General features: G+C 39.9%; 1 protein-coding gene across 1 annotated transcript; it reads right to left on the bottom strand.

Moving 5' to 3' along the window:
- Positions 1–8,067: 8,067 nt before the first annotated feature.
- On the bottom strand, positions 8,068–9,201 carry LOC141799802 (transcription factor HES-2-like). The gene is made up of 3 exons (XM_074682165.1): positions 8,803–9,201; positions 8,517–8,700; positions 8,068–8,399 (listed from the first exon to the last, which is right to left on the bottom strand). Exons 1-3 carry the CDS (start codon positions 8,890–8,892, stop codon positions 8,068–8,070), a joined length of 606 nt encoding a protein of 201 aa, XP_074538266.1. The 5' UTR covers positions 8,893–9,201.
- Positions 9,202–16,727: the final 7,526 nt, after the last annotated feature.

Genomic DNA, 16,727 nt, shown 5'->3' with positions numbered 1-16,727 from the left:
CGACACATGATCACCACGCAGTTTTGGCGTGGCTACCCCATCTGCAAGTGTCTCATGGGTTCAACTGAAACAAATCACCCTCACCCCCTGTTTGGAAACTATGCTGCACTTTTAGCTTGACTCCTGGATATTTTAGCGTCCACGCTATCATGATATGCTTGTTTATCAATATTGTATAGGGATGACGACACACAAAGCTCAATCTGTTGATGGAAATGGAAATTGGTTTTGCAGAGCATGTCTGTCTTCCTGAAAAGAGGACTCTTGTTTAAAAGAGTACTCAGTTAAATATCATAGTCTCTCTTCGTGAGCATACTTTTATCATGACGAGGTACATGACACTGAAAGGACAGTGTTAGTTGAATTTTTGAAGGAACATTTTTATATAATGTTTGCAGTCGGATGAAGATTAGTAGTGATGCTTTTTGGTGGACAATGCTTTTTGAGCATAGAGTATGAGGACCATTTTATAGACATTTTCTGTTTTGTACTTTAACAAATCCACGCTCCAACCAAAAACTGGAAGGCACACTTGCTGCACGCGCCCCTTTCGGCTCCTCTGGGATGCAGGGAGGGTGGAGGAGTGGGGGATGGGTGGGGGTTGTGCGGAGGTGCACTTCGTCTCCGTTCCTCTCTTACGGTTAGAGTCCTCTTTTGTCTTTTCGAGCAAATTCAGCGTCGGTAACCCATCTGTGCCGGCTGGATAACAGGGAGCCTTTGTTCGAAAATGTTTCGACACTTCATGGGAAATTAAAAATCACACGCGGGTTGATGGGGGAGAATCAGCAAAGGAGACTCCTGTCTGACACCTTAACTTTTACAGCAGCGTGAAGCGAGCAAAGGAAAATGAGTTGCCTCGGTGTTTTTCTCTGACTACACAATAATTTACATTAACAGTAGCTTTAAGCGAAATAGTATTATCTTAATGGGCATCAACCGGCCCAAAATGCTGAAATGACCAGATGGAAGAAGAAGTTGGGTACTACGCTTAAAGGCAGTAACACCAGGAGTTTTACGCGCTGGGCTTGATGAAATTTTCTACTTGAACAATCAAATTTTCAGTCAAAACGAGACGAAACGATGTACTGACCCATTGTATGTGCACATTTCGCACTGGTCCTTGTTGTTTAATGTGTCATTGAACATTAAGCTTGGATTTGATCGTTGTGGCGTCGTCAGTGTGAGGAACTCTTTTCTTCAATGACATCAACCGATTATGAAATGTAAATTAACGCATATTTAGTTGAGTAACTGAAATTTCCAGAAAAATGAAATGATGTGATTAAATTGACACTCATATCAAAGGTTTGACGTGCATAAAATAACAGCTTTGGGAGAAGCCTTTAACCACGACCTTAACTGAATGGATTATAGAATCAGACCAACCTTGGCTTTCCTGCAGCTTTCATGATGCTTTATATACAGCATCAAACCGTGAAGCTCTCATTCCATCCTTTAAACAATTGGTGTTTAAATCTTTCTAACTAATACCTCACTGAAGTATCACTGATCATATTCAAACTAAACAATGACCAGCCAAAACATGCAAACACATTTTGCTGTAGAGACTTCAAATACTGCAGCTTCCACAGTTTTCATAACATATGCACTCATCTAACCACAAAGTCAAATCTTGAAGCTGTGCTGTGTTTTAAAGCAAGGGAAAAATAGTGTGATTTTTTTCTACAATTTTCTTAACTTTTTCTGTAGCCACTATATAACCATACAAAACTATATACAGGAAGGTTTTTCTTTGGGTCCCTCTGCTATCTTTTTTTTCTCTCTGACTGAATCCTTCAAGTGCTTTTGGGCATCTTTCTAACTCCCATCTCTGCTATCCATATCCTTGGTAACAGCTCTGAATGTGTGTGTGTGTGTGTGTGTGTGTGTGTGTGTGTGTGTGTCTTCTATTTGTACCATTGTTGTCTTTTGACTTAGCTGTATAGATTACGGTTACCTAAAACATCTACACACAGTTTGACTTCTGTTGAGGGCAGACAAAACTTTCATCCAAGCTTTTAGGGTCTAGCTGTACAGAAATGTGATCATTGTTTGAGTTGTTACACCCCTGCTGTACCAATAACTTTTGCCCTGCAGGTTTATGTGAGGTATTTTGTTGGATCTCGAAGCAAAAACAAAATCAGATAGCTAAGCTATCTAAATATCCGTCTACAGACAGACTGAAGGAGTCCATTGGAGGTTTAGCAAACAGATAATATAATCTTTACGCAGCATTACAAAATCTTAGATAGTTATTTTTTGTGGGGTATCAAATGGCATTTACCTCACATAGTGCAACACATCTTCTATGCTCAGCATTGATCATGTTGATTGTGTACTCTTTAATGGCTGTGCCAAGATGCTGGATATTGGAACTGGAACGTGCTGCGGTACACACCAGTCCAGAGCATCCCAAACATGATCAATGGGCAACAAGTCCAATGAGTGCGTTTGCCAGGCAAGAACTGGGATGTTTTCAGCCTCCTGGATTTGTCATTAACTCTTTGCCCTCTCAGCCAATTCTATCATGGCACCAACATTCATCTGAGAGGGACAGGGAAAGCCCAGCTGACCCACCAATCCAGAGCTGGCAGCTAGCTATGGCCTGGGAATGGAAGATGTTAACTGGTACTGGTCATCAACTTATTTTTTCACCATTGCAGTCACCACCCTTAGGTCAGACTTGTGTACAGATCCCCTCATTGTATTAGCATGACGCAACATGATGATATGTTAATGGATGAATGGTTAAAAAATGGGACCCATGTTCTCCTTTCGGCATCTCTGTGCATTCAAAATGCCACCTATAAAATACACCTGTGTTTGTTGTCCATGACATACTCTTCCTCATACCACAACGGCCACCATGGGCCACTAGATTCTCAACGCTGATATCAACAAATGGCTTTAACTTTAACTTTATTTGATTTATATGGCACGTTTCCTGCAATTTAGCAACACAAAGTGCCTCACAGAGGATAAAAACAAAACAAAACAAAACAAAACAAAAACAAAACGGAGTCAAACAGAAAAAAGAAACGAGAAAAGAAAGAAACAAAAGAATACCATAAAAACCCTAAACCCCCCACCCCCACAAATATACCCACCCCCACACACACACACACACACACACACACACACACACACACACACACACACACACACACACACACACACACATACACATACACAGGCTGTTGATGAGGAGACACGGCTCACCCACATGACCCTGTACACACTATCTGCCCTGTAGTGAAAACCAGGATTCAGCCAGACGCCACTGAGTGCGCTCATTTGCCTGCTCAAGTAAGATATGATGATGAACTGCAGTCAGGTCAAGACCCTGGTGAGGATGACTAGCATGCAGCTGATCTACTCTGAGATGGTTTCTGACAGTTTGTGTAGAAATCTTTGGTTATGCAAACTAATTGTTGCAGCAGCCATCCTAGTGGCTGATCTCAGACGATCTTGGAGGTGAAGATGCTGGACGTGAAGGTCCCATTCAAAGCACCAACAGCTATAACTGTTGGTGCTTTGAATGGTCACAAAGCCCAGAAAAGCACTTTATAAGAACTGGTCCATTTCAATCCCACTGACCATCTATGGGATATGCTATGGAAATCTAGTCCAATTTATGGAAGCCTCAGCTTGAAACTATCCAAAAACACGTATCGTAAGATATCGGTCTTATTTATGTGATTTTGACAGTGTGAGAGATTTTCGATGATAAATAATGATCATTTTGGTCTTATTGTGTGTGTTGTGAAATGATATAGCCACTATAGCACTCGCACACATACTGATTCTTTCAACATCAGAGTCCAGACTCTCAAAACTGGAAACCTTGTAAATCCCTCATGGTCTTTATAGACCATGGACTTATAGTTACAAGATGACATATAATTGGATGAGTATGAACCAATATTTCTTTACAACTTCCCTTGTAGTAGTGGTATGTTTTATGAGACAAAGGTACAAACACTCATGTTATTGCCACAAATCACAAGTAAGCTGTCTGTGTCTGACATCGATCTTAGTATATGCTTCACGTTTACTTTTTTCATCATCAGTGCATTTAATGTGCTTCCTTCCTTTCACATTGTTTCTTGTCAGTCTTCAAGCGTCATGCTCAATTGTCCTCAGGGTTCCCTCCACACAACCCAGTGGCCAAAAAACAGCAAGCAATTCCAACCTTTCCCCCTCTCAAATTAATGGCTGCTTAATAAGCAATTTGGTACAACAAATAAAATTGTCTTGAACATATTATCTCTACTGTGAATGACAACTTCCATAAACCAGAGTGGCAATGTTTAAACAAGAACAATTTACATTGACTGCCTGCTGCGAGCTGGCTCCTGTTCCTGAGACTGTTTAAAAAATGGATGAAGTCTCTGTGACATCTGACACTAAGTTTTAAAGCAACTTGTGGACAGAGGCCTTTTGGGAAAAGGTCAGGCTTTTAACCCCCGCACAGACAGCTACAGGGGCCCGCCTGTCCATCAGTTAAGCTACATTTTCTATAATTTACAATTCCACTTAGCAGACACTTTTATCCCAAGTAATGTACAACCTTGAGCAGTTGGGGGTATGGTACCTTGCTCAAGGGTACCTCGACAGTGCTCAGGAAGTCATGCTGACACCTCTCCAGCTATCAGCCCAAATCTCAATCTTGGTCCATGCCCACTTGAACCAGCAACCCTCCGGTTACAAACTCAAGTTCCTATGGGCTGAGCTACTGCTGCCCCCTCTATTCTGCCTCTGATTGGGCAAACTGACAAATCCCCCTGTACAGTGTGTTCTGATAGAGAATTAATTTCTCAGAGGGAGACTTTTTGTACCAGGCTGTAAACATGTTTATTTTTGCAGTGAAAACAGTTTCCTAGGCTTGGTGTGAATGTAGGCTGGAAATAAAATGTCCCAAGTCACTGTCTTGACATGGGCCATTGTCCTATGGGCATAAAAAGCATGATCCTTTTAGCTAAAGATTTAAGTGATTTTACCAGAGATGGTGTGCATTATCAAGAGATGATTAAAGCCAAAAACTCATTTTTGTCAAAAAAAAAAAGAAAAAAAAGACTTAGGTCATTGTTTTAATAGGGTGACAATTTGGCAGATGATGAGGAGGGGAAAGGAGGTCTTCAGGAATAAAGCTGATCAAGTACTTATCTGATTTTATTGCTTTTTGATAAATCTCTGACAGTGTTGATGAAAACTCAGGACACATTTTGAGCAATCACAAAGCAAGTTAATTTTGTTGCATGTTCACTGCCTGATGGTGTAAAGCTACTTTTCTATTATTCTCTTTCATCTGGTAAATATATTATTCGTTTTAAATATTTTTTCATAATTTTATAAAAAATTGAAATGATAAACTGTTGTCTGAGGACAGCAGATTTTTTGGGCCCTGGGTTATCATATAACCTTATAATTTACTGGAATAAAGACAAACATATGAAAATGTTATATTTGTGCAACAAACCTTCCGATGATCAACACTGAATTTGTGAAGTGAATAATTTAATTCACTTTTTCTCAGATTTACACTTTCTTTAGTGGGATGTGTTTTTGACAAAGTCTCAAGAATCAGTAAGTCACAACAACAACAACAACAAGCACGGTCAGGGCTTAGTAAACCTCCCAAACCCAAAAATAGTCAGCCTAGTGACACCCATTTAAAACACAACACAACACAATAACTACAACTGACATGAAAAAATTACCAACAAATCTCAAGGCAGAGCTGTCTTTTTCTCCATCAGTGTATTCCTCTCACCTACAGTAACGTGGTTCACACCACAGACAATATTTAAAAGATGAAGGCAGGAGACCAGTTTGGAACCATGCGTGAACCTGACTTGGGATCATATATCTTGTTTTATGAGGGTGACCACCTGCTAGTTGGCTCATTTCATATGAAACTATTGCCAGTGACCACAATCAGTATTAGTCCAAACCGAGTGAAGGATATCAGTCAAGCTCAGTAGTTACTGTTTTAAATTCTTAACTAAACATGTGTCAGCACATGATATGTTTTCTTTGATTTGTAGCCTTAAAGGCAATGTCTTTACGACAAAATAAATAAATCTCTGCTCATATGACTTTCTCTTGGAGATGCAATGATTATGAACCAGGAACGTCTCTTATAGCTTCACTCTTTTTTTAACTGTTCCTCAAAGGAGAACAAAACTCTTTTGGTGATGCTGCTGTAAGTCAGTATACTCCAAGACACTGTAAAAGCATACCAGAGGATCTGAGAATTTCTAGAAATGGTGCTACATCAATAAAAGTTGATTTATCTTTTTATTGATTGATACTTTATTATTACAACCAATGAGTCTCATCTAACCATAGCAGTCAACTAAAAAAAAATCAGAAGTGGCAGCAGGAATAAAAACAGCATGACATTTGTGTTGGCAAGTTTAACGTATTTTCAGATATTACTTGAACACAATGTTCGAAGGACTATCACTGTTGGTTTCTGTAATGCATTCCTGATTGGAAGCCACAAGGATTGGTTTGGATTCACAAGGTGTGATTGCCAACTACAAGACAAAACAAAACATCAGTTTGAGATAAATTGATGGTGCTTTGAGAAATTGCCCCTCTGTGTTGCTGATCCATTGAACAACTCTTAAATGCTGGTCTGCCAAGTGACACTTCAACCCCAGAAACTATATCATCTTTGAATACACCAATGTTTTGTTGTTCAGTTTCATACATGAGCGTAACGTCACACCAAAAAATGTAAGTAAACCCACAAGTGAATTTTCAACTATGTTGATGAGAAAAAAGGTGAATGGATGTCTAGAAAAATTACAAGTCAGCAGTTCTGACATTTGTTCCCTGAGTCCGACATCATACCAGCAGTTTAAAAAAATGCCCATCTCATATAACAGACCGTCATTTTGAGTTCAGGGTTACTTCAACCAGTTGTTTTTTTCTGTGTCCTCCATAAAGAAAAATAAAGCTACAGAGACTCAAGAATCAGTCTTTGTCCCAAGACATAAGATGTAATTGTGGTCAAAATAGGAAAATTATGTTTTGGTTATTCTCTGGAAGTTATTTTTTTATTTTCATTTTTTACAGATTTCACCAAGCTACTCTCTTCATAAAGGATTTATCAAATTCTGCTTCAGCATTTGTGCATTGTGCAGTGCTTTGTGCAAAAGATGCTGTATAAATACATACAAATTACATAAATGGCAAAAGTGTCAGATCCCGGAGCTTTTTGATATCATCTGCTATTCAAGTAATCAGCAGACAGCACACACTGTGTTTTGATGAAGTCAGATTTGTCAGATTTGTTTCTTCGGGTTGTGCTGAATCTCTCGCTATAAATGAAGAAATAAGTCGTCTCAGTGTGTGTTCCCTCAGTCCAACTTCCTCCCACCAATTTGGCGGCAACTTGAGAGGCGCCAGCAACAATAGAGCAGCTGCTCATCAGCATCAATGGGCTCAGCGGACCTGTGGCTTTATGGGCTTTATGCATTTGCGCGCCTTTTCCCCTGCTCTCATGGGGCTGAGATTGTGGTCTTGTTGTTTAGTCATTCAGTATATTAAGGTTATGAAACCACAAACACATTTCACAAACCAAACAGCACAACCGTCTTCCTTTCATGTATTTATTGTAAAGAAAATCAACAACAAAATATTTGAAGTGTCACAATCATGTTTTTTGTCCACATAAGATGTCAAGGAAAAATCAGGAAATAGTTTTAACACATAGTGTTTACAGACTTCTTTTGCACAGACCAAGATACTAATAATCATAGTAAGAAATAAGTCTATCGTGCAAACCTCAAACAAAACAACCCGTGGGGTTTTACAAAAGTGTTGTCAACAACCCATATCTTTGAAACCCCAAAGAGGATTGCATATAAAATCGTTCTTAGACCTGTGCTAAGATCTGTGCTCGTGCTCTCTGGCATTTAACGCATCTTGAGATAAATGTTGAATCAGATTATTATACAGTAAATCCAACAATTAGTAATAACTATGACTATGTCTACGAAAACATCAATAACATCACAAAATAAATAGCACACATGACATTCATTTCCATCTAATCTACCACGGTCTCCACATGGCTGAGCTCACAGCCTGTGGGACTGGCTGTGCGCGGCTTGGAGCCACGGCGCCGCTGTTGCTGCGGGACTGGCTCTCCGGTCTGGAGCTGAAGCTTGATTTAAGGCTCAAAAGTCTCTGCTGAATCTGAGGGAAGGTCTTGGAGCTCTGTGCACAGCAGTTCAGGCAGGTTGGGGTGACAGTCGCAGACCTGGACTGCTGGACGAACTCGTTCACGCGCTGGCACGCCTCCTGATCCAGGCTGGTTTTTGGAAGCAAGGCGGAGACGCGCTGGAGGCAAGCTTTGTAGCCTTCTCTGTAACTTTCTGCCGAGTCTGAAAGAAGAAAAGAAGAGATTAGTTGCTTGAATTTATCATTTGACTTCCAGTTTCAGATATGAAGCATAAACATTTTGTGAGCGGTTATATCGCAGCTCATAGTAGGATGCTCACCTTTGACAGGAGTGGAGGGAAGGTCTCTGAGGAAACGGACGGTCATTTCAAGAATATCAGCTTTCTCCAGTTTGGAGTAGCGAGCGTTGTCTTTGCCAATCAGTGGGAGAATCAGGCTCTTCAGGTGACTGAGACTGTCATTGATACGAGCACGTCTTCTCTTCTCCAGTAAAGGTTTCAGAGTCTGGAAGAAATAAAAACAACGTTAGTCATCCGGAGTCTGAGAAAGTCGAATGAGAAAACACGGTACTTGTTCACAGCTCTGAAGGTTATCTCTTTCCCTTACCTTTCTCAGTTCGTTGGCCTGTTTTCTTTGTGCCACAGTGGACCTGGCTGGAAGAGGCTGAACGGCCTCGGCAGTGATGCTGGGACTCATTTCGTTTGCTGCTGTTGTGCTTTTTTGAGGAGGGTACTTGCTCTTGGAGCGGCTCAGCTGAAGTGTGCCTGTGTGCCGCGGCGCCTCCTATTTATGGGTCCCCGGCGCGTCGGAGGGGAGGGGACACCAGCCATCACGCAAGGGGTCCGACGCGGGGGGGTTGAGGGGGCAATGCCTGTGGGACTGTAGCGCAGCTCCTGTGGGACCATCTGGTCCTGTCGGGTCCCTGACTATACCTCTGGTATGCGAGGTTGCTCGTTTACGTTGAGTTTATGCGTTTTTTTCCTCTAAATTTTAAGCTTCAACGTTCATCCAAGACATAAATAAGTATACAAAGCATTTAATGGTGTTTTGTGTCCTTTACTTTCGGGCTTTAGCTTATCAGACAACTGCTTTATAGCATCTCTTGAAGACGTGCTCTGGTTCTTTTTTGCCTGATTTTGCTATAGATTTATGTTTATGTTTATTATTAAATCAATGAACTACTGAAATCACAACAAATAAGCTTAGCAATCTGTAAATAGCCATTCCAGTTTGATGAGATGTATAAAAGCTTTATTGCAATAAATAACAGTAAAGAGAAGAATTAATGAACAAATAAAGAATATTTCGTAAACTTCTTCGTGCTTACACGGATTCCACCTGCCCCCCAGCAACAATAGAAACACAAAGCCAGAGGAGTGATTTTGAGTTGACAGGACTAATCTATTCCAAAAAAATTAAAATAACAGACACCCAAGCGACGCCATGTATGGATTAACATCTGCTTGTGAACCATCAGCAGCTTGTTTCCAATATCAACCACACCGTGTTTACCTGGAGCAGAGTGGGAGGAGACTGAGTGACGTGGACAACCTTGAATCCAAGCGCAGAAGTGCGTACATCAAGCGTGCGTGTCTAACACAAAAATAGTCATATAGTAAACAAGACAGACTGCAGAGACAGAAGGGTTTACAGAGAACAATGGTCTGGTGAAAAAGTTGTCATCTCTTCTGGAGATATTCCTACAAAGTTCAGGTTTTAAACACATAATGTATATCATTAACTATAAGAGAGGCATATTTAAAGAAACTATTTCATTTTGACTATTGTAAATGCTTTGGTTTTATCTATTACTGCTGAGTATTTATTCCCAAACAGTGAGATGAGCTGGCAGTAGGATTCACGCGTTCGGCACGCGCCACAGCAGTGCAACAGATGGGAAAGCCCCCTTTCCTCTCCTCTTCCGTCTCTGCCCCCCTCTCCTCATCTCGCCCCTCCCCTCCTCTCCTCAGCCTCACACTGGCGCAGCACACTGCTGTTGCTTCCATCAGCATCCCGACCCCTGCTCTTTGTGTCCCATCACCATCGATGTGGGGGTTTTGGGAGGGAAGCTTGAGTCAAAGCGCACAAACACTATAGCACATACAACACTGTGTTCATAAGAAGCAAACTTTGCAAAACGAAATGATGATGATGCCAAATCTAATGCTTGTAGAGCTTATCAAGCAAATGTAGGTCATTTTGTGCCAGGTATCGCTGTAAAACATCTCTACACAATGAAATGTTTACTGCAGTTCTATAAAACTGTGTATATTACGTGTTTCAGTATTTAAATGTGTATTATTTTAGAGTCTACTGAGTCAACTTTGTGTCAAACACATATTGTCAACAAGCTCGTATCATATTGGTGAAGACTCAGCATCTCGGCTTCAAGCTGCTCCGCTCTAGCTTGAGGGTTTCAGTCCCTTTTTTAAAAAAAGCATTATAGATGCACGGTTTTGCACGCGCCCTCTCCCATGGGGCCCCAAATAACTGCCATCATGTCCAGTCTGGGAACGGGCGAGATAAGACAAAAAAAAAAAAGTTCAAGAGGCTTCAGTTGGGACCTTTTTGTCCTAGTTTCAGCGTGGGTATCCATCTGTGCTGGCTGAGGGCACAGGGATCCTTTGTGGGAAGATACAGAAGAGTAGATTTCCCAAAAATCTTGGAGAAGCCCAATAGGAAAGGAAAACGAATAGTTTCTTTCTAGAAGTCAAAATCCTAACTGCAGGTTGCAATTGAATTTATTTATTTATTTTATTACATCCAATTCAAGCCCTTTAAATGTTGTATTGCTGTGGCTTAAGATTGTTGCTGGTTCAGCGTTGGCTGGAGCAGGTGAAAATGTATTTATCCAAGACATCATCTGAAATCTCGAGCTTCAAATTTAAATGTGACATCGGGCATGAGGCTGACACGAGCCACTGTGTTCGGACAGATGGAGCCTGCGCAGAGTTACTGATGCGTAAATCCAAAAGCGTCGATGACTCTTGATGAAGGTGATCGCCTCGACAGCGGCTCCGTAGAAGCTGCCAAACCTCGAAGATTTACAACTTTCAAATTGTTTTTTTTTTTCCTGCTGAAAGGATGTCTGGCATCCCAAGCCGAATTCTACGCCAACATGATCCGCATCATCCTGAAGCATCAGTACAGCTGGCTGCTGTTTGTCCCTGACTCAGCGTTGCGACAAACACATTAGCTTGAGTTGAGTTAGGGTTGGATTAAATTTCACGAGTTTATTATCAAATCCCAGTAAATCTCATATTAAAATGTTCTTATAACTATGAGAGACTAGATTTACGCCAGTGTTCATCCACGCAGATTAAAGTCATGCATGCACTTAAGTTACAACAGTTTGAATTACAGATAATTTCACATTAAATATAATATTTCATTGAGTTGCTCGGAGAATGTGGAAGTGCTGTGTGAGCTGCAGCTTTCCAATTTGTCCTCAAAAATCTTAATGAACTTTGAGGTCAAAATCAGTATATCACAGATTTAATCTTTTTTCCATCCTGTAACTGAATCTATGTTACTGGATGATATAAACATAATCAACCTTGTCTGGAAAAATGGCAATATTTTGTTTTGTCTGTCCTTGTGAGGAACAGTCAAACAAATATAAAGATAACACTTAAGAAGATACAACAAACTTATAAAGGAAAGGGGACTTGAATACACTTGTGTTTAGTCCCAATGGACTAAGAAGTAATGTTTGGCTAAAGCACTGATTTTACTATAATCCAACATTTGAATTTTTCTGCCCAAAATGTTTTTATTTGCAACAAGAAAATTCTCTCCGATTTTTGCCTCCTACACTCCTACATAGCTTATCCTTGATTAACACCTGAACTGCTTCATATGATGCTTTTTCCCAGAGGCTGTGATTTAAAATAGTTTCCCAGCCATCTTGAGGAAAACAAGACAGAAAAGCAATGCTGATTCAAAGATTTATTTCAGTAAGACTCCATTTCTACTTAGTTAGCCGGACAGACCGCAGAATCAGTGGCTGTGATGCTTCAAGCTGCTGGAATGTGAGCTCTACCCAACAAAGCTAGTCAGACTCAACATCATCTTTCTCGAGACTCCCCTGCCCATCTCTTTACACCTGAAACTTAATGTGCCTCTTGCTAAAAGTACAATCTTATATCACGTAACAGCACTCTTATGTGTTGAGTGTGACTGTCTGTTGCAGTAAGGAATGAATTGGGAACAGTTTCTAAAATAAACATATTTACCTGGTTTCTTTATCATTTACTTTAATAAATCCTTGTTTAATGAAGTGTCTAAATTGGTTGTGATGTACAAAAGGTCCAAATGATTTGAATTAAATTTAATTTAAATGCATGACATAACAGAATAAAACAACATGTGTCTAAATCAACCACTGTCATGAGTGCATCAAGCAGAGCACACAAACCTCTATGTGTCTGCCTTGATACTGTTAAACTTCACATTAAACCCACTGAGTGAAACCAGTTCTTTTTACATGAGCTCTTTTTGTAACTTATCCAAAGTAATAGTAGCAGCAAATTAAAACGCACTTTGTACCTTTTCAGTTCTGACCACAGACTTGGAAAGAAAAGTCCAAAATCAGTATGACTCTATTTCAAAACCACTCATAAACTGTTGTCTGTGAACACTGTTTAACATGAAAATTTGACAGTCTTTTTGAAAATCCTGGATCTTGCGACCTCCACTTTTAAGAGGAGAGGAACCACCATGTCTCTCACGCCTATAAGTGCCTATAGCAAGGACGGCTGATGTATCCATTCCCAAAATTTGTACAACAGCATGTCTCTGTTGTGGAAGAGTCGGTGCAAAGCTGGCCTGTCTGCAGCATCATCTTTTCCCCTAATACAAACAAGACGGCTCAATATTTTAAGTTAAGCAGCTACAATCCTATTTCTGGCATTTCTATTTCAAAAGTGCAGAAACCAGTGTCCTTGATTTGATTACAAAATATGGATGGTGTTGTAACAAGAAGTGTCTGGCTGCTACACAGTGGTATACATATCCATCCCAACTGTTTAAAAGGTTCTCTGTTCTCTGTCTCTGTCCAGCTCATGGTTAATTCTGAGCTTAAACTGAAGAAGCCTTCAGGACTAAAATTCCGACAAGCGCAGTCACTTTTTAAATCAGGCCTAAATGTTTTAAATAATGTCTCTGGCAATATATTCAGAATTAACATATTTTGCTCAGAATAAATACAATTTTCAGCCTCAGTATTTCATATGATGTGTTTACATTTATTTTAGAAATTCTGTTGCTTGTCAACAATTTACACTTTGTTATAACTCATTATTTTCTTTAATAAGGGTTGTACTTTATTGAAAAATATTGTAACCGAACAGAATGTCAAGCCCTGAATAGAATGTCAACTCACACTCATTTTCTCTCAAGCACATTAAGCTATAGAAAGTCACCTGTTTGAGGTGGCCTCTGTCCATGGTTCTGAAAAAGGAGTGGATCATTTTCAAGCTAGATGTGAAAGTGGGATTTGACTTTGTTGACACTTAGATCCTGATGACCCAGGTTGTGGTCAAAAAAAAAGTTCACCACCTCACAAAGAGGCTAAGGATAACCATGCATGGTGCTAACTTGCCTTTTCTTTTGTTTTGTTTAGATTTCTTATGCAACGCAGGTTCAGTGAAGCCCCTTTAAAAGTTCAGCTTTCTTAATATTCTTTAGTAACTTTGGAGACACAGAGTTAAATGAAGTTTTAAGGAAACAAATGAATAGAAAGATTCTTTCTTTCCTCAAGAGTTTGTTTTTATGCACTGATGATGAGAACCAGGGACGGATAAATGCATATGACAAAGATTACTTATGATTAATGGGGATTCATGTTAGGTTTCTCTAAATTACAATAAAGACTGGGGCTGTGTCTGAAATCGCTCCCTATTCACTACATAGTGCACTATATAGGCCTAGTGAATGCCATTTTGTAGTGCTGTCCGAAATCTGAGTGAGCATGGTCATTCACTATATCTAATTCACTATATAGTGAGTAGGGAATGAGTGAATTATTTTGGGCATAACCTGGGTCTAGATCTGCTCTTTGCTATGAATCTTGAGGTAGCTTTAATTTTTTAACTTGTTACTATTTTGACATTGTTCCCATTCACTTGACATATTAATGACACAGCTAGATGCAGAGCAGTAGTACAGCTTTGTATTGACTCTGAAAATGCAGGTATTTGCTGATTTTGTCTGTCATAGAAGTCAGTAGCTAAATGGTAGTGATTTTTGGCACTGCGCTGTCTTTCAAACGGATTCTGAGATTTCAGCTCTTGATGTATAAAAACAAACAGTTTTACATCTCATTAAAGATCAAGGTGGTAATACTTCAATTTCTGATTAGTCCATAGTGTTTTTTTTAATTTTATTTCAAATACTAATTCTATAATGTGTGTCATTTGATCGTTTTCTGTTGCTGCAGGAAAATAAAAGTAGACAAAATATGTTTAAATGGGTGTTCATTTAGGCGGACGTATCACTATTGCCCAATAATGTGATCCCTTTGCACAGCGGTCTTTGTTGCATTGTTGAGTTGCAGTTGTTGCTGTTCTCTCTCCAGGGATGCAAACGAAGACCTATCAACATTTACTGAGAAGCTTCCCAAGCCTCAAACAACGCTATTTTCATAAAGCATCTGCCACCAGTGACCAATATCCAAACTTTTTTTTTTCTCAAGCACGAGGATCTATTGACGTCACTGGTTTAGTACTGAAGCCTACACCAGCATCCCTTGGCCACGTGACAAATGAGACGCTCACAAAGGAGATTTTAAGGAAATAATAGTGCATAGTCTTTAAATAAAAATGTTCACTTTGCGTGTATTTCTAAGCAAGCCTTTCAAAAGGTTGTTTTCATTCAACGTGAATTATACAGCATGCATATCCACAAATATATATCCAGCATTTCATTAAAGGATCTTGTAGCGGTGTCAAATCATAGAAATTCTCTTTGGTGATTTTGTGGTTCAGAGGACAAAGAGCATCAGCGTATTGCGTTAAAGACAGACAAAGAAAGAAATCCAGGTGTATGAAAGTCACCAGAAATTACATAGAGGCTGTCTTGCGTACACACTGGCTTTCTGTGTTTACAGACACTTTGTCAAATTGCAGTTTTGTCTCTCTCCCCCTCACAATAGAGGTCTATAACAGTGCGAAGCGTAGAGTCAGGCGTCTGAGTTGGAAAAAGCTTTTGCGTAATTGCTGCATAAATCAGATGTGAGGTGGCTCAGACAGGATTTGAATATCGTAACCAAGCCAGAAGCCAAGCTGTAAAACTGAACACACATCTGGTGCACATTTTAAACTCGACAAAGGTAAAGTTACAGCGTCGCACGCATTGGCGTCTCCACCTCCAGACAATCAGCTCAGAGCTCTCCAAAAGCATTTGTCACTGTACCGCACCGTAAGTGTTTCAAGATAAGTAGTAGTAGTGAGTGACATAGAATTATCCCAGCCTTCCTTATTAAAGTGATGTTTATTTCTTCATATTTTCGCTGAAAACTTTACAATGGAGTTCTTTTATTGATACTTTTGTTGAATCTTGGGCTAGTATCCTGTAGATTTAAGCTGCCTCTGTTGCATGCGAGCTATTGGACAGGCTGAACATTAGGCTTGTTCGCGGGCTTTTCGAATATTGGATTTCTGATTGAGGGGGCTCCATTGTGCTGCCATATCAGGGGCACGAGAACAGCACGAGCCAGGCAAACAATGGCAGCAGATGGCTTTCCTGCTCTGATGAATTATGTTGAGGTTACAGAGACATGGGGGCCATTAAGAGTTGTCCGGGGGAAAATCAAACAGTGGGAGGTGCTTTTAATCACGGGTAGACTTTTAAATCCTAATACTATTTCACGTTTTACTTGAGCCAAAATAACATCTTTTCAGAATAGTTTACAGCAGGAAAGAGTGATCCAAGAAAAACTTTGCTCACCTGTCTGATATCATTGGAATATTTCTATTTATCATAGAAATCAATGTTTTTTTATGACATTGGAACTGAAAATATAGCTGTGTAAAACAGGAAAATTATTTTGATTTACCGGTTTCTGGTCTAACTTTTTTTTTTTTTTTTTTTTTTTTTTTTTTTTTTACTAAGAACCAAACAGGGCGAAAAAAAATGTATTCCCATGCAATACAAGAAAGTTGGATTTCAAATGATACATACAGACTACTATATTTTTTCTTGCTGATGTGAGGTTCTGAACAGGAGAGCACGAGCCATGTTATTTGGGGCGTGTACTGTAGGCTACTTGGTCTCCGCCCACTACAAGAGCGCGTCTCTGTCATTGAGCCGTAAACCTCATGCTGGAAAAGGGCGCTCAATACAACTGCAGTCATCCACCAGCAAAGACCTGACAGCAGAGCAGCGTGGGCTTTAAATGACGGGAAGAAGGACCACGCTAACAATACCTGGTATGTTGTTTTAGCCTATATTTCCCTATTTTAAAATGCTGGTTCAATACTTATTGTGTAATTACCGTGCTTACTTAGGCCATATAAAGTGCAGTATAAAAC

Source organism: Halichoeres trimaculatus, unplaced genomic scaffold, assembly GCF_033239565.1.
Source record: "Halichoeres trimaculatus isolate MK-OKI-2021-1 unplaced genomic scaffold, fHalTri1.1 fHalTri1_scaffold_11, whole genome shotgun sequence".
Taxonomy (NCBI): Eukaryota; Metazoa; Chordata; class Actinopteri; order Labriformes; family Labridae; genus Halichoeres; species Halichoeres trimaculatus.
Note: the sequence above shows the minus strand (reverse complement) of the source record. Positions and strands in the feature narration are given on the sequence as shown.